General features: G+C 36.6%; 1 protein-coding gene and 1 long non-coding RNA gene across 2 annotated transcripts; one reads left to right on the forward strand and one right to left on the reverse strand.

The window, feature by feature from the left end:
* Positions 1 to 1,503: 1,503 nt before the first annotated feature.
* LOC142164621 (uncharacterized) lies at positions 1,504 to 3,808 on the reverse strand. The gene is made up of 2 exons (XR_012695432.1): positions 3,159 to 3,808; positions 1,504 to 1,726 (listed from the first exon to the last, which is right to left on the reverse strand). It is a non-coding gene; the product is annotated as an uncharacterized LOC142164621 (long non-coding RNA).
* A 10,328-nt stretch (positions 3,809 to 14,136) lies between these two features.
* LOC107782987 (glutathione S-transferase U8-like) lies at positions 14,137 to 15,437 on the forward strand. Its single transcript, XM_016603942.2, has 2 exons — positions 14,137 to 14,522; positions 14,947 to 15,437. The coding sequence occupies exons 1-2, from the start codon at positions 14,211 to 14,213 to the stop codon at positions 15,304 to 15,306; spliced, it is 672 nt and encodes a 223-aa protein (XP_016459428.1). The 5' UTR covers positions 14,137 to 14,210; the 3' UTR covers positions 15,307 to 15,437.
* The last annotated feature ends 3,938 nt before the right edge of the window (positions 15,438 to 19,375 follow it).

The raw sequence follows: 19,375 nt of genomic DNA on the forward strand, positions 1-19,375 counted from the left end.
GTTGTATATATATTCGAACTACGCAGGTTTACTTGGTAGTATGGTCCTAGCCTCGTCACTACTTTGTCGAGGTTAGGCTCACGTACCAGCACATGGGGTCGGTTGTGCTGATACTACACTCTGTGCTATTTTGCACAGATCCAGGTTTTGGACAACAGCAGTAGTAGTGTGGGAGCAGACCTTCAGTCCAGTGAGACACTGAGGTAGCCTTGCAGGCGTCCGCGGGCCTGGCGTCTCCTTTATCTTTCATTTCAGTCTGTTATCTTTTGAATTCGGGACAAACAGTTACATTTTCTTTCAGACATTGTATTTGTCACACCTCCTTTTTTCGTACCCGCGAGGGTACAAGGGAGTTTTTTCCAATTAAAGGACAATCGAAACGAGATTTGTTTATTTATTTCAGAGTCAGCACTTGGGAGATTTAGGGTGTCCCAAGTCACCAATTTTAATCCCGAATCGAGGAAAAGAATGACTCCATATTACAGTCTGCGTACCAGAAATCCGGATAAGGAATTCTGTTAACCCGGGAGAAGGTGTTAGGCATTCCCGAGTTCCGTGGTTCTAGCACGGTCGCTCAACTGTCATATTCGGCTTGATTATCTGATTTAATACATGTTGAACCTATGTGCAAAATTTAACTTTTAACCGCTTTTATCATTTACTGTTATTTTTTATCAAGAATTGCAACATCGTGGAAACACATCTCGAACCACGTCACATCAATGCACCCGTGGTTGTTGGCGTATTTCAACTCTGTTGAGATTTGGATTTGGGTCACATAAATGTGCACCCGAGTTTAAGAAAAATTAAATTATTAAAGGCGCGCCTAAAGCGGCTAGCGTATCATTTATTTTGGGTAGGACCGTGGAATTTTGGTAAACGGTCCATCCCGAAGTCTAAGCAATTTTAAAGCAAATATTTACTTAGGGCCCCGCAATTTTGTATTTTTATTCGGCGAGGCTCATCTCATTCTTATTTTTAAAAGGAATTTGCAACGTCATGGACACGCATCTCGAACCACGTCACAATCGATGTACCCGTGATTAGAAACACATTTCGACTCCGTTGAGATTTGTATTTGGGTCACATAAATGCGCACCCGAATTTAAGAAGGTAAGATTTATTAAGGCGCGTCCTAAAGAGCCTAACGTATTGTTATTTTAGGAAGAGGCCGTGAAGGTTCATTAAACGGCCAAATCCAAAGTCTAGTCAATGGTTATGTATTTATTGAGGGCCCCAGCGATGTGTGATTTATTTGGCGAGGCTCGTCTCATTTTATTTTAAGGATAAACCTACAGTGACTACATTTTTTCTATTAAGTTCGTCTCTAAAATAAAAGAAAATCCCTCAATTAATTACATGCTGGAAAATACGTAACTTATTAGTTATTAACTTACGACTAATGCAAATGAAAAATTGCAATCGAGTTTGTACAAAGAGAGATTGCTTACGTTCTATATTCTATTTTTAATAACACTGGAACATGAGATTGACGCACAATAATATCAAAAACAGATTAACTATTCTTCGATTAATTTCAACTAACATTATTAGATGAAGAAGTTATACATATGCAACCTCATTACTCATTAATCAATCAACTACATTTTTATACAAAGACAGGACAATTATATTCAAACACAAATCCAAACAGGAGTAATTCAACAGGAACAAAGCCTGATTAATATTTCATTTCGCTTCAAGCCGAGAGTGTACAAATGTGTACCTGGAAATGGCAGTACAAGAACAAAAGAAGGAGAAGTCAGCAGCAATAATAACACAGCAACAGCAGGTTCAGCAACACTGCAAACTAGTAACAACCAGTAGAATAACCCAGCAACGGATTGAAAAATCAGCAATACCAAAGTGCAATCGCAGTCGAAGCAGAAGAGAGACAGATACAAGATGCAGTAGTTTACTGATTTTGAATGACACTCGAGAAAAGTAAACGGATATTATTCGAGTGAAGTTCAAGTTGCATTTCTCTTTTACTCTCCCACACTTCTTCAGATTTTCAGAATGTATTACTCTAAAAAATATTCTCCCAATAATAATCTCTAAAATCCTCTCAATAATGTTCAACCTCTAAAATGTGTCAAATAACCCTATATATATAGCAAGACAAGTCTTCAATTCCCAACCCCAAATTATTCCCCCAATGGCATGCTTTGTCCCACTTATTAATGTTTTTTTTATTTTAAACCTTGTCCCCCATGCCTACATTAAATAAATACATCCACCCCAACCCATTACAATTTGTCCCACATGCCTAACATAAACAAATGCAATATTCCCCTCCACTACTTTATGTTTTGTCCCCCATTATGTTAAACAATTATATCAAACACCATCCCATTATATTTTGTCCCCCATGCTTAACATAAAGAATTAAAATAATGTTCAATTACCAAACTACCCCTCCGACCTTATTGCAATTTACCATTCTACCCCTGAATGTATTGCAATTTACCAAACTACCCCCGTCAGCTCTAAACAATCAATTAATCAAAGCTTTAACCAAAATATAGCCAAGATAACCAATTTCTCAACAATCTTCAACAACAAATCATATGAACACGATGAACAACACAACTCAAAATTAATGGAATGATTTAACCATATCGGGAACCAATCCTGGTTAATTTAGACCATCAATGGATGAGCAAGGATACAACAATACCAACAACAAAATACATGATTCAAACTAAATCAACAAATCAAAAACAAACATAAACTCACATTAAATCACTGGATTAAACATGAACTTCAAACAAAGATGAACAATGGACTAAATCTATTTTTAAACAACAAATATGACGGATTCAAACGATTCAAACAACATTAATAATTTCTGGAAAATACATAACAACACATGAAACAAATTGAAGAAATAATTAATTAAATTTCAATTTGAATCTACCAAACATCAAACTAACAATTCTTTTTTACGAAATAAATAAGATTAACATGACATAAACATGACAAACAACTGATTAAATTTCCATTTGAAATCTGAAAATTAAATCAACAAAACACATGAACAAACCAAAAAAATTAATTCAAACGATAGACATGAACAAAACAAACATTTGCCGATTTTAGATTCGAGAATATCAAAACAAAATACGGACAAAAATGGAACTCAAAACCCAACTAACCGAAAATGACCCACGACGAACGGAAATGGAAAACTCGGACAGAAAACTCGACGTACAGGATCTCGACTCGACGAAAAACCCTCAAACTTTGCCGGACTTTAACCGGACTGCCTTGCGTCGTCAACAACAGTACGATGGTGAGCAACAAACATGACTCATGGAGTCGTCAATGACAGTACGCCGCAGTGAAGCAGACGCAGCTTGACGCAGAAACAGGAGCAGTGAAGCGAAGCGCCGCGTCCATGGCTGGAGCTCGGGAGCTCGACCACCCAACTCGAAGCCGACGAAACGAAGAATATGAAGCAGAAAGATCGATCATGGGGCAGCTGCGGGCAGCATGGAGGAGCTGGAACGAGGGGTCGTTTGCAGTGGGGTTTCCACCATGGGAGGCCAGCTATGGCGATGGGTTGACGCGGGGGAGGCAGCCATAGTCGAGCAAGCTTTGAGCTTGACGAAAGAGATGAAGCTATGATAGTGACGGTGTTATGGTGGGTCGTTGGAGATCGAGGGACTTGTGTCGTTTGGTCGAGGAAGAAGAAGGCAGAAGCAGCTGGTTGAGGGCAGCCATGGACGACGTTTGATGGTTCTTAGTTTTTTGGAGAAGATGGAGAGTGGGGGCGGGTAGTTTTCTTTAGGTTTTAGGGTTTGGTTTTTTGTTTTGTTTTTTGCAAGATAGGGGTGTTTGGACTTTGGACGGATGTTTTTTGTTAATGGGGCAGACCAGGTCGACCCGGTTTGAAGTGGACCGGGTCGTGGGGAAGATTGGGCAATTATTTGGGCCTGTGGTTTGAAATTGAAGAAATGGCCCAATCCGATTTTTCTTTGTATTTTTGTTCTCTTTTCTTCTTTTATTTTTCTAAAACTAAATTCTAAAAATACTTAAATTATTATTAAGAACTAAATTAAGTTATAAAAGAGCAAATTAACTCCCAATAACAATTAACGCACAATTAAGTAATAATTAAGCATAAAATTGTATATTTGGACATTAAATGCTAAAAATGCAAAAGATGCCTATTTTTGTAATTTTTATTTTTTGTAAACAAACTTAATTACTAACAAATTGTAGAATTAAATCCTACAAAAAAAAATGCGACATATTTTTGTATTTTTAATTAATTTAACAAATAAACACGCACAGACAAATACAAATAATTATCCAAAAATATCACAAAATCTCACGAAATTGCACACCAAGGAAAATCATTTTATTTTGAATTTTTTGGGAGTAATTCTCATATAGGGTAAAAATCACGTGCTTACAGTATTTAGTAAATCTTAGTAGTTCGTGAGTATTGTGACACCAGTTTTGGGTAGAGGCTTATGTTGAATTTTCCGCATTGCTATTCAGTTTTCTATAATTTAAGACTTCCGCTTAATATTTAATTCCGTTGCTTCTATATTATTGCCGAAAATTGTTAAAACGGATTATGTTACTAATGAAAAAATAATTTAGTTTGGCTTGCCTAGCTCCTATTAGTAGACGCCATCACGACCCCCGAGGGTGGGAAATCCGGGTCGTGACACCAGTCCAAACAGATTTGAAATCCTAGCAGAGGAGGAGGGTGTTGAGATGAACTCATCAACTCTAAATGATCCTAAACTGTTGCAACAAATAATTCCAGCTACTACCAGTGACAACAACAAGCGAGGCAATATGTTTTCTTCTAAGGAATTGAGTGTTCGACGTAATGTTTAAGAGAACAATTTAGTTGGGATTCCAAGCCTAAACTAACACCCCACAAACAATTAACAGAAAAATACAAATGAAGCAGACAAAATAAAGGTCCAAAAGAGTACTTAAATGTCTACAAATCTAAAGAAAAAAACATGCCATCAATAAAAAGTCTATCTTAAAAAACCCACAAATAGTTAATCACAAGAAAACCAACGAAATACGCTTACCCAGAACCCAAATTAGTCTATTTAACCCAAGAAAAATAACACAATATAAGCAGACAAATAAAGGTCCAAAACAGTACATATCAATAAATCTACAGTTACCTAGAAGCCAAATTAGTGTAAACGAAAACCTCAATTAACGAAGCATACCTAAAAATTAAACAAAACAAAATTACTTCTTTTTAGCCCAAGAATCTAAAATTATAAAAAGTTCAAAACTTTGAGTATAAAACAAAGATTGTACCGAGATACCCAGATATTGTACACAATAAAAGATTATTTTTCATCTCCATTAGTAAGAAACTAGAAAAATTGAATCTTAAAGTATAAGAACAAAACAAAAAATTGGAAAAAACAGAAAAGTTTTGAGCAAAAAATACTTACTAATAGAGAAAGGGACATAGATTTACAATATATGGGTGAGCGTAATCTGAAGACACATGCAGCAGAGAGTTGAAAGGAATGAATTAGGTTAAGGAGGCAATTAAGGTGAAGCTGCAGTGAGAGAAAAGAATTGGGGAAGGTACGATGATTTCATTGTCTTATTGTATTGGGGGGAAATATTTTCATTAATTCTAATATTTGGGGGGAATTTTTGAGTGAAATTTTATATAAGAAATTTTTAGACTTTTTCCCTAACTGAATGGTTGCCTTATGAGAATTGGGAGAAATATTTTAGTAATTGCAATTTTGGTGAGAAATTTTTGGGGAAATATTTTATAAGAAATTTTTAGGGTACGCTTATAATGTGTTGCATTTAATATGACAATCTAACAACTCTTCAAAAACGTAGCAATAAACCTAAAAAGCGTAGCCAAAAGTTTTATATTTAGCCAACACTTAAAAAATGTTGTCTTTATATTTAAAAGGAACACTTTATAAGTGTTAACTTAAAATCCGTGGCCGAAGACTATACTCAAAGGTCACGCCTAAAAAGTGTTTCTACAGATACTTTTGACAACACTTTTTACGTGTTGCCTAAATTAGTGTGGCTGTAGGCATAAAATATTGTTATGACCGTTGGCTTCCTATAATATGCTTGTATGATTTTCTTTTCTTTCTTGCATTCATCAGAGCTACTGCGAATCTGCACACAAAATGGAATGACATTAGTTAAGGCGCTTTTGATTATTGATCATTAATAAAATTCTAAACCTAACACTTCGTAGGCGGTTGAAGGCCAAGCAAGACTCTGAATTATAGCTTTATCAACGGATCCCCGGAGCCGTCTTGGAGTGCTTCACCGAGGCACTGTCTGCATCTCTCCAAAAAGGAGTTGCCGGGTCGAAATTATTTCTTGTAGGGCAAACTCTCGATATTCATTCATCCCAAGGAATGACACTTGTCCCAAGTAGTGTCGTGTCGCCATGTAAACTATTCAGGTATCAAGGCCAGATTTTACCAATACATAAATCTCGCTTAACTCAAACATAAAACATACTTTAATTATATACTTTGCACCAAAAATCTACTGTGACATGTTACATCAGATGTCGCTTAACCCTCAAAATGTACTCACCTATTTTATACCCATTTTAGTTATGTGACTTTATTGTTAACGAATAAAGATCAGATACTATCCGTGATATTAACCCCATCTGATATTATTTAAACATTTACCTTAAAACGTTTATACTACAGATAAACTAGTTAGAGATCTTATAAAACATTCTAATTTGTATGCCATTATAAACCCCATATGGAGATTTAGATCTAACAATGTTCTTGTTAATTACTATCTTCAATCAACCACATTCATCATATTAACAAATGGAAGAGAAGTATTTTGTCAAATATGTTGAAACTTTTTTTATTAGAAGTAGCATCAGAGGAAAGTGACAATATACCCAAATCTCGATAAGTTCCTTCTATCCAGTACAGTATATTATTATTGACCATCTCATTTTAATTTGACTAGCTACATATGTCACATGACGAGATGCTCCACTAGCTTCTAAGAAACTGTGAGTCATAGTGTTTCAACATTTTTATAATTCTAAGAGGTTGGTAGGGTGTATTAGGAAAAATAATGTATATATTAGTTTTGGTATTATTGGTCTCTTGTTTGATAGTATATTTTAATATCTGTGTAATTAATAGGAGTACATGTATTAATTATAGCCAGTGAGGAGTCATATAGAAAGTGTTATTTGTGGCTTGAATTATTTTCTTGTATTTTTAGGAAAAGAAAGTGTTATTTGTGGCTTGAATTATTTCCTTGTATTTTTAGGAAACCCATAGTCCCTATAGGTTTAGGAAAACCCATTGTCCTAATAGATTTGGAAAAGGAAAACCTATAGTCCTTGTCAAATTGGGAAACCTTTCTCATATATGTTTGGGACCTTTTGGGATCTATATATAGGAGTTGTAGTTGGGGATTCTATAGATTGTATTGTGCTTATTTCTTCTCATTCATTGTGGAAAACTCTCTGTTTTTGCCCCGAGGATTAGGCTTAGCCGAACCTCGTTAAATCCTTGTGTTGATTTTTCTTCTCTATTTACTTTGTGTGTGATTGTGTACTAGTTAACTCACGATATTCCGCAACAATTGGTATCAGAGCAAAGTTCGGGTTTCTACATATAATCTAGGGTTAAGATGTCTTCATTATCTTCAACAAAGTACGAAGTAGAGAAATTTGACGGAGGTTCTAATTTCAGTCTATGGAAGATTATGATTAAATCGTCCCTGGTGTTACAAGGATTATGGAAAGCAATTGATAAGGATTTTCCTGAAGATATGAAAGAGACAAAGAAGGAAGACCTGAAGGGGAGGGCTTTGAGTGAGATCTTCATGAATGTTAAAATAGCGTTTTCGGGAAATTGCTGAAGAAACTTCTACAGGAACAGCATGGAAGAAGCTAGAAGATCTGTATTCTAAGAAATCGCTGATAAAGCGCCTCTACCTGAAAAATAGGTTATACAATCTCCTTATGAATAAAGGTACACCTGTTAAAACTCCCCTTGATGATTTTAATTCAATTATAATGGACCTGAAGAATGTGGATATCAAAATTGAGAGTGAGGATCAGGTCTTGATTGTGTTATGTTCTTTACCACAGTCTTATGATATTTTTGCCGATACACTGCTATATGGGAAAGACAACATTTTACTAGAAGATGTTAGTAATGCACTAAAATCTAAAGAGTTGAAAAAGAGCTTTTCACACAGCAAAATTGAGGCGAGGGTCTTGTGATTAGAGGAAGAACACAATAAAAGAACTTTAACAGGAAAAAGTCAACCGCAAGATCAAAGTCTAGAGCAATGAAGCAACACTGTTATGAGTGTGGGGAGCAAGGTCACTATAAGAGATATTGTCATAAGCTGAAGGAGAAAAGAGGGAAGCAGTATGTAGGGGGAGTTTGTGTTGTGAGTTCTAGTTATGGGCTGTGATGACCCAAAATGTCATCTTTAAATTAAATAATTATCTCGGTATTTTAAGACCTTGAAAAGTAGTATCAATAATTTTTCGACTTGCGTGTGCAGTCCGTATAACTTTCTGGAAGGTTTTTATGTGAGATGGATTAAATTGTGAACTAGAGCTTTAAAACTCAACTGAGTTGACTTCGATCAATATTTTGAGCAAACGAACCCGGATAAAAGTTTTGACCATTCCGGTAGTTCCGTATCGTGATTTGGGACTTGGTTATATGCCCGAAATCGAATTTGAAGGTCCCTAGATCAAATTATCACCATTTAACAGAATCTAAAAATCTAAGGCTAAAGATTTCTTAAGTTTGACCGGAGATTTGACTTTTTGATATCGGGGTCGAAATCTAGTTCTAAAATTTTTCATAGCTTCGTTATGTCATTTATGACTTGTGTGCAAAATTTAAAGTCAATCGGATTTGATTTGATAGGTTTTTTGCATCGAATATAGAAGTTGGACGTTCCTAGTTTCATTAGGCTTGAATTGGGGTGTGATTCGCGGTTTTAGAGTTATTTGATGTGATTTGAGGTTTTGACTAAGTTCGTATGATATTTTAGGACTGGTTGATACATTTTTGTCGAGGTCCCGAGGGCCTCGGGTGGATTTCGGATGGTTAACGGATATAAAAGGCTGCTGAAATTTTCTGGGCAGCATTTTTCGCACGTGTGAACAGTGACCGCACATGCGTAAACAATATCAGTGTACAATATCCATGAACAGTACCCATGTACAGTACCCGTGTACAGTATCCGTGTACAGTACCCATGAAAAGTCCCGTGAACAGTAAATGCGTGAACAGTAACCATGAAAATTCTGGACAGAATGTTGAGTTCTGATTCCATTTTTACCAAATTGGAGCTCGGGAAGAGGCGATTTTCGGGAGATTTTAAGAGAAAATAACGGGGTAAGTGTTCTTAACTTAATTTTGGTTAGATTGCCCGAATCTATTATTAGTTTTGGCATTAAATATGTGAATTTAGTAGGAAGAGTTTGAAAACCCTCTCGGATAGATTTGAGGATTTAAGGTCAAAATGTTATCGAAATTTAGTAATTTTGGTATGGTTAGACTCGTGGTTTGATGGGGGTTCATATTCCGTAATTTTTGTCGGGTTCCGAGACGTGGGCCCCACATGCGAATTTTTAGTGCAATTTCGGATTTTTAATGGAAAATATAGAATTTCATGTGGAATTAATTCCTATAATTTTTATTGACTGAATCGAGTTAATTGTGACTAGATTCGGGACGTTTGTAGGCCGATTTGAGCGATAAAGGCATTGCGGAGTAAGATTTTACTCGGATTGAAGTAAGTAACAATTAAATCTAGTTTTGAGGGTATAAAACCCCGGACATTGTGTCGTATGACTATTTTGGAGGTGACGCACATGCTAGGTGACGGGCGTGTGGGCGTGCACCGTAGGGATTGTGACTTGGTCCGTCCCGCGAGACTGTGGAATTAATTGGCCTACTATTTAATACATGTTTCCTCTGTTTTCATAGAAATTGACTGTACTTCATGTTAGAAATCATATTTAGGCCTTATGTGATCATTGTTGAGACCTGCAAGGTCGTGTACTTGCTGAATTAGCTGCTAAATTATTGTTTTGTACTCAGTCATAGCTTTTCTTGCTTATTATGCCTCCGTCTCTTACTGTTCATTGTTGATATATGATATTACTTATGTTTGGGCCGTTTATATGATTTCCGAGAGCCCAAGAGACTAGAGAGATTGATGACTGAGTGAGGCCGATGGCCTAAGTTTGAGGTTATTGATACTATAGCACGTAAGTTGTTCGTGCGGATCCAGATATTATATTATAGCACGTGAGTTGTTCGTGCAACATGTGAGTTGTCCATGCGGATCCAGATATTATATTATAGCACGTGAGTTGTCCGTGCGGCACGTGAGTTGTCCGTGCAGCACGCGAATTGTCCGTGCGGATCCAGATATTATATTATATTATAGCACATGAGTTGTCCATCCAGCACGTGAGTTGTCCGTGCAGATCCAGATATTATTATAGCACGTGAGTTGTCCATGCAGATCCAGATATTATTATAGCATGTGAGTTGTCCGTGCAACACGTGAGTTGTCCGTGCAGGTTATAGCGCTTGGGTTAAAGGAGTCCCTCCGGAGTCTGCACACCCCCAGTGAGCGCAGTCGACTATATATATGGATTGGGCTGCATGCCGTAGCGGTTATTATGAGGTACCTATTGAGTGTGAGTGCTGATTGATGAGAGTTGAGTCACGAGGGACTGAGAGGCTTGCCCGAGGGGCTATATATACATACATACGAGTGATGCTTTGCCCGAAGGGCTTGTTTTGTGAAATTATTGTCTTCACTCATCTTTATATTGAGCCTCTATTAAAAATGTTAAACAAATATTTTGAACAACTTTCATTGGAACTGGAGTTTTTTTTACGAGATGTTTGGAATTAAATTACTGATTTGGTTTTGTTATTTCCACTGAGATTATGCGATGAGCTGAGTGACTGTTGCCTTGAGAGGCTGTATTTGTTTTCAGTTAATTGCTGCACTTAGTTGCTATTTATCTTTGTCATACATATTTATGGAATATTTGATATCTGGGTTATTTGAGTACGCACTAATGAGACTTAAACTGTTAAATTGAAAGTATGACTATTCTTATTGAAAGTTATTGAGATAACTGTATTTGCATAGTTCATCACTACTTCTCAGTTCCCTATTTATTTCTGTTACTTACTAAGTTGGTGTACTCACGTTACCCCTGTACCTCGTGTAAAGATCTAGACACTTCTGATCACGGGGGTTGCTGATTGAGGAGTCAGACTCAGGAGACTATTAAGGTAGCTGCATGGTGTTCGCTGACCTTGACTCTCCTTTCTTTTCATGTTGTACTGTTCTATTTTTCCAGACAGTATTTTATCAGTCGGATGTTGTTATCATTTAGATGCTCATGCACTCAGTGACACCGGGTTTTGGGGATGGATTGTTTAGTACTTTTGGAGTTATATTCTATTTTAAAAGGTATTATTTAATATTAACTACTTCCGCATTTATTTAAAAGTTCTATTGTGTTGAGATGTTGAGTTGAGGCTTGCCTAGTACCACGATAGGCGTCATCACGACAGGTGAGATTTTGGGTCGTGACATGGGCAAAATTCTTGGGTTCTTGATTTTGCTGCTACTTTCCACATGTGTCCACACAAGAATTGATTTGCAACATACAAACAAATGAGTAGGACTGTCTATATGGGAGATGATAATCCATTACCAGTAGAGGGGGTTGGTAACATCAAATTGAAAATGTTCGACTAAATTATCAGAAACATTGAGTGTTGGCATGTTCCTCGGATAAAGAGAAATTTGATTTCTCTTTCGACTTTGGATGATCAAGGGTATAAATTTCACTCCGAGAATGGAGTACTTAAAGTGTGTAAAGGCTCCATGGTACTCATGGAGAGTAAACTACATTCTAAATTGTATTATCTTTAGGCTAGTGTAGTTGAAGGGGAAACTGTTGTAGTTTATGGGAAAAGTGATCTGAATCAGTCTCAGTTGTGGCACTTGCAATTGGGCCATATAAGTGATAATAGATTGTCTTTGTTGAGTAAGCAGAATTTGCTGAATGGGTACAAAAATCAAGTTTTGAATTTTTGTGAGCATTGTGTGTTTGGTAAACAGACAAGGGTAAAGTTCATCAAGAAGGCCGAGCACAAAACCAGAGACAAGTTAGATTATATACACTCTGACTTGTGGGGTCCAAACAGAGTTCCCTCCAAGAGTGGTGCCAGGTATTTTATGACTTCAATTGATGATTACTCAAGGATGGTGTGGGTGTATTTTCTGAAAACAAAAAATGAGGCATTTTCGACATTTGTTAAATGGAAGACGATGGTTGAGAGGTAGACGGAAAGAAAAGTTAAGCGTCTTCGAACTGACAATGTGTTGGGATTTTGCAAATCTAAGTTCGATAATTATTGCAGCAGGGAGGGCATAGTGAGACACCACACTTATGTCGGAACACCACAACAAAATGGTGTTGCAGAACGTATGAATAGAACGCTTTGTGATAGGGCACGAAGCATGCTTTCACACTCATGTGTTAGCAAAGATTTATGGGCTGAAACAATCAATACAGCTTGTTATTTGGTCAATAGATCTCCATCCGCAGCTATTGAGTTCAAAACTCCTTTTGAGGTATGGTCCGTTTCGCCTACCGATTTAGGGATATTTGGTTGTCCTGCTTATGCTCATGTGAGGGATGGAAAACTTGAGCCGATGGAAAAGAAGTGCATATTTCTAAGGTATGCAACTGGAGTGAAAGGTTATAGGTTGTGGTGCACATATCAAAAGACTCCACGCTAATTATCAGTAGGGATATAACATTCAATGAATCTGCCTCACTGGACAGTCAAAGGGAGAAGGCAATAGTAGAAACAGATCGTAGTGTCAGTGACCGCATAGAGCTAGAAATTGAATCTCCACTAGCTTAGCCCAGTAGTTCTAAAGTAGAGGAAGTGGAGGAGGTGCGAAATATTGATCAAGACGATAATGTTGATGCACCTGCGCAACAACAACCATATAGAATTGCAACATACAGAGAGAAGAGAGTGATCAATCGACCACAAAGGTTTGCAAGCGTAGTTGATGGGAATCTTCTTGGATATACAAATCCTGTGGGATTTGCTTTGGTAGTTGCAGAGACCGCTGATGCGTTTGAGTGTTATAGCTATCCAAAAGCTATTTCGGGTATAGAACCAAATCGACGGATTAGTGCTATGGCTGAAGAGTTAAGTCTCTTAACAAGTTTAGGCGTTGCCTAGACTTGGTTGATGCGTGCAGCAATCAATAGAGCCCTTGCGAGGGCTGAGGGCAAGATAGAAAACCGTTGTTCCTGTTGATGAAGAGAATTCAAGCCAAGGAGAAGATTTGTTATTTGTGGCTTGAATTATTTCCTTGTATTTTTAAGAAACCCATAGTCTCTATAGGTTTAGAAAAACTCATTGTCCTAATAGTTTTGGGAAAGGAAAACCTATAGTCCTTGTCAAATTGGGAAATCTTTCTCATATATGTTTGGGACCTTTTGGGATCTATATATAGAGGTTGTAGTTGAGGATTCTATAGATTGTACTGTGTCTTTCTTCTCATTCATAGTGGAAAACTCTCTCTGTTTTTGCCTCGAGGATTAGGCTTAGCCGAACCTCGTTAAATCCTTGTGTTGATTTTTCTTCTCTATTTACTTTGTGTGTGATTGTGTGCTAGTTAACTCTCTCTGCTTGTGTGCTTATACATAGTGAACCATGACATTAGTAATATTATGATTTTTAATATATGGATAAGCATGTATAAAGACAGAATTATCCTTTCAAAATCTTTAGTACGCCAAACCAAACAATTGATAATAAATAATCTCATCATAACTATTCTGAATCTTACCATTACTAATACATTATATTCGGTGTTATTCTTATACACCCTACCATATATACCTCTAAAGAAAAATTCAAACTTGACTGTGTAATTATGTAACAACAAAAAGAAGAGGAAAAAAAAGAAAGCCATCAGAGTTGATGAAGTGTGTGACATAAGCACACAAGTCATCTTTCGAGACAGCTGTAAAATATGGATTTGATGAAAATAAGACTGATTCAAAATCCTGTACAATAAGAAGACAAAAGTAAAGAAGACAGTATCACAAACAAAGCCAAGAATCTTGAGCAATTAATAAGTGAAAGATGGAAGACATAAAATTGTTGGGTTCTTGGGCAAGTCCTTTTAGTGTAAGAGTTGAGATTGCTCTGAAACTCAAGGGTATTCAATATGAGTATATTGAAGAAGATCTATCAAACAAGAGTGCTACACTTCTCAAATATAATCCTGTATATAAAATGATTCCTGTACTTTTACACAATGGGAAGCCAATTGCTGAGTCTCTTGTAATTCTTGAATATATTGATGAAACTTGGAAAGATGAAACCCATCTTCTACCAAAAGATCTCAATCAGAGAGCAATGGCACGTTTCTGGGCTAACTTTTTGGATGAAAAGGTACGTTTTCAAACATTATTTTTGGGAACTTGAAATTTTTTTTCCCAAAACATGATCATATTTTATAAACAAATATTATTTTCAACTCTTTTTTTTTTTAAAAAAATGAAGCCAAAATTGATGACCAAACCGGAGCTAATAATAATGTAGTATTTCTTAAAATGGTGAAATAGAGTTACGAATTGAGATAATTGTGGAGGAAATCTAATGACTACAACCCAAAAAAGTGAGGGATGTCATTTTCTTCTGGCGAAAGATGTTTTCCTTGAAAATATTTTCTGGCTACCAAACACAAATGACTTATTTCTAAAAAAACATTTTCCATAAAAATATTTTTGTTCATACCAAACACAACCAATCTTGAAATATTTTCTTTCAAAATCATCATTTTCATGTAATAACAAGTTTTATTGTCCAATCTCAGTGTTTGCCAGAGATGAAGGAACTTTGTTATGAAAGCAACAATGAAGTAAGGGAGAAAGCCAGGGGAGAACTTCATGAACTCCTTAAACTTCTTGAGAATGAAATTATCAAAGATAAGAACTTCTTTGCAGTAAACAGAGTTGGATATATTGAGATTGTTTCAATTTTGATAACTTATTGGCTTGGAATTATTCACGAAGCATTGAAAGTGGACATATTGACCAAAGAGGAATTTCCAAATATATGTGCCTGGTCTGAAGATGTGATAAGCTTTAGTTTTATCAAGGAAAATCTGCCACCTAGAGAAAAAATACTTGCATTTTACAAAATGTACGTCAAACCACTAAATGTGGCCATTTAAAGAATGTTCTCTGTAAACAAATCGAGATAATATGACTATGTAATGAAATCCTTGAGATGATGTATGTCTTGGTTTTTCCCGTAGAATTGTTGTGTCTTTGAAATGGTGAAATAATTTTTTCCTTCTGCTTCTCTGTTGGGTTTTACCTTACCAATTAATATTATTTCTGCTCTAATTTTCAACTAGAACAGTTTGTTCAATCTTGGAGAATATGTTACAGATGGCAAAGTATACTTAAAAATAGTGCTTCTTAACATACCTCAAACCTCACGGCTTTCTCTGTTTTTCCAACATGAACTGGAGCAAAACATCATGGGTAACATTTCTATTACACCTTCAGTTTGAGTACAGATGTAAAGCAAAGATAATAACTTGTTACCGTTTGTAGCGCTCGTCAAAGAAAAAGTTACAATGTTTATACTCCATAGTAGTTTTACAAGTGCCACACTTGGTTAATGACTTCTTCAAAATGTCTATTTAGAAGAAACGAGTTTTGTGGTTATACTACATTAGAAACCAGATTCAAGCTTGAATATTCAGTGCCATGAGAGAGATAAGCATACATTACATATTACCCGAAGAGCACGTAGCAAGAGACTTCTCGAGTAGATGGAAGTCATATTCAGGTCCCGAAAAAAACACATAACAAAAGGCTGGAGCCCTCTGAAATCAAAATTAATTTTCATGAGTGCAAAAACAATTGATGGAATAAGTGCTAGTTTTGGTTCCTGTTTAATCGCAGAGTTGATACTGTCTTGAAAATCAAGGGCAGTGAAGATGAGTAAATTGGCGTCTTGGCGATGATCTGCCAAAGGAAGATGCATGTGCTTGTTCAAGATGGAAAAACCAATTGCAGAATGTCTAGTAATTTTTTGTATGTCTATATGAAAATGCAGCCGCGTCATGCCTAAAGATCCTTAGTGGAGCGGCTCCAACTTTGCTGATGAAAACAGATTGTTTTCTGCACTTCATGTTTTACCAGGTCTGTATCTCTTCTAGTGCTTGCCTCCACATAAAAGTTGCAAAAGTTGATAAAAAGGAGCGCAACAGCAAGGGGTAAAATCAGTGAGCTGTTGAAATTTCTTTGGAATGATTTCTCTAAAGAAAAACTATCGGATACTGTCAACACCAAATTTTGAGCTCCAAAATAGCTGAATATGATTTCAGCCTATGTGGACCAAGGACAAGGCTATCAGTTGGACTCTTCAGCCAAAAAACGCATAGTCTATTACCCACAAAGCACGCTGTTGAGAGTGAGAAAAGAAGTTGGTGAGCAAGTGATGTCGGCTTAGCACTGCCAATAGAGATGGATTCAAGATTTGAACTTTATGAGTTCAAATTCGAGATTCTACCCCCAAGTCATTTGATTTACTGAGGCGAAAACAATTTTTGCACTTATTTACTGAATTTTTAACATATATATAGAATTCGAGCCAAAGCTACTCGAATAAACCATAACTAAACCCCTACATCAGTCCCTGACGGTAAGCCAAATACACCGCACACCAGCCCATCTCAGCTAGATCGTACCTAAGTTTTATATACAGAATTTGGAGCATAATCAGATAGTGGCTTTGAGCCTGTTCGCGGCTAAATTCTCTTATATAAACAGCACTACCTTGTACACGGGGTGAATTACGCAGTCAACACAGAAAAATCAGTGAAAGTGCACGGGGTGAATTGCTTATTTAAAAACTTTTTATAAGTAATTGACTAGTTTACTAATTAGTTGACTAGAAATAAGAACAGGATAATAGTAAATACAGAAATAAAATGCAGGAAAAAAAGACACAAGAATTTTTATACTGATTCGGATTCAATGTGAATCCTAGTCCAGTCCCTTAGGTTGTAAGGGTGTTCTCTTTTAGTGATCGATATTTCTTGAGTACAGAGTAAATGATGGAGCTTTACACCAACAGCTTAGTCTTTATGTCTCTTTTCTTTTCTTGATACAATGCCTCACCAGTGTTTATCTCTTTTTCTTCTCTCACTAGTTACACAGCAGATCTAAAGGAACTACAATGCTTGTTTGGAGTAAAACAAAAAGAGGGAAGATAGTTTGTTCAAAGTATATCATTTTCAAGTCTAGAACATCTGTATATATGCTTTCCATGAGGCCTTCAAGAATCTTGAGAGATCGCAAACTCAAGGGCGTTGATCCTTTAAAGGGATCATAAATTGATTCTTTCCAAGAATAAAGTCAAGTTCTCGTTGATCTTCCTTGATTTATGGTCTTGACGAACTTTCCATCGGATGGGCATATCTCTGTGTTATTTGAGTCATATCCGCTGGATCCCATGATTTTTTGCTTCAGGGATCGCGCTTCCCTTTGATTTAGGGCCTTCTAGTAATAGCTTTCGTCAATCTTTAATTGATTATTCTTGCTGGATCTCCGTTGTTTCTTCCTTTTTCATCACTGATTCTTTTCCTTGTTAGCTTCCGTCAATCTCTAATTGACTATTCTTGCGGGATCTCCGCTGCTTCTTCCTTTTGCGTTAGTGATCGTTAATTCTTTTCCTTGATCTATTCTTGCCTGATATTGCTTCTTGAATCCCATTAATATATTCCTTGAGACCCTACACCAAATGTAATATATTATTTTCCATCATTGAAACTTATAATTAACAATCTCCTCCTTTTTGATGACGACAAAAATAATATATAAACAACAGTTGACTTCCCTGTAGTTCTTGCAATCGACTTCCCCTCAATGAGTGCGGTATTATTCAGTCGACTCCCCCTGCAATGTAGTCGTCTCCCCCTAAACAAGTGCTGCATACTATAGTTGATTCTGCGAACTGTTAGGTTCTTTCTTTCTTCAGTCGACTCCTGCAATGTACAGTTCGTTCTCCCCCTTTTTTGACATCAGCAAAGAGGGAATAAACATATACTAAAATAAGCAGTGTAAAGATAACTACATGCTAGGAAAGTATTATGGATATTAAAGCAGGCATTATAGACATGCAGAGTTATAGCAAAAAAAAAAAAGTATCCAATGACTGTAAGCACGTGATTTTTGCCCTCTATGAGAATTACTCCCAAAAAATTCAAAATAAAATGATTTTCTTTGGTGTGCAATTTTGAGAATTTTTGTGACATTTTTTTTGATAATTATTTGTATTTGTCTGTGCATGTTTATTTGTTAAATTATTAAAAATACAAAAATATGTCACATTTTGCATGTAGGATTTAATTATACAATTGTTAGTAATTAAATTTGTTTTAAAAAAATAAAAATTACAAAAAATAGGCATCGTTTGCATTTTTAGCATTTAATGTCCAAATATACAATTTTATGCTTAATTATTACTTAATTATGTGTTAATTGTTATTGGAAGTTAATTTGCGCTTTTATAACTTAATTTAGTCTTAATAATAAGTTAAGTATTTTTTATAATTTAGTTTTAGAAAAAATAAAAGAAGAAAAGAGAGCAAAAAATATAAAGAAAGTCGGAATTGGGCCTCTTCTTCGATTTCAAGCCACAGGCCCAAAAAATGGCCCAACCTTCCCTATGACCCAGTCCATTTCGAACTGGGTCGACCCAGTCCATAACCCAACACCCCTATTATCTTACAAGCAACACAAAAAAAAAAAAGAGAAAACCCTAAAAAATACCTAAACCATCCGCCCCCCTTATTCTCCTTCTTCTTCCTCAAGCTCCCCTCCCTAGCATCAATGGCTGCCCCTCCATCCTCAACACCCAAACCACCACCTTACGACCAGCAGTCCACCATCGTCATCCTCCTGCTCCAACGACCACCCACTTCACCTTCTTGTAAAGATGCTAACTTTGTGTTGAGATCTTCCAAGAACCCATCGTCTTCTTCATCCTCGTCGTCGTGCATAACGCAGCGTTGTAGCTGCTGCTTCACCTTCTTCTTCGTCTTCGTCACCTCCCCACCTCCAAGCTCCTCATCAACACACACATACACAGCCGCGTCAACACACTCACACGAGCACACTCTTCCCCGCCATGCTGCTGCTGCTCGTAACCCATGGCTGCCTAGTCGTGGCAGCTGTTTCTGTTTCCTCCATCGTGCTGCTGCTACCGCTGCTGGTTCGTCGGAG

The sequence above is a fragment of the Nicotiana tabacum genome, chromosome 10 (assembly GCF_000715075.1).
Source record: "Nicotiana tabacum cultivar K326 chromosome 10, ASM71507v2, whole genome shotgun sequence".
In the NCBI taxonomy this organism is placed as follows: Eukaryota; Viridiplantae; Streptophyta; class Magnoliopsida; order Solanales; family Solanaceae; genus Nicotiana; species Nicotiana tabacum.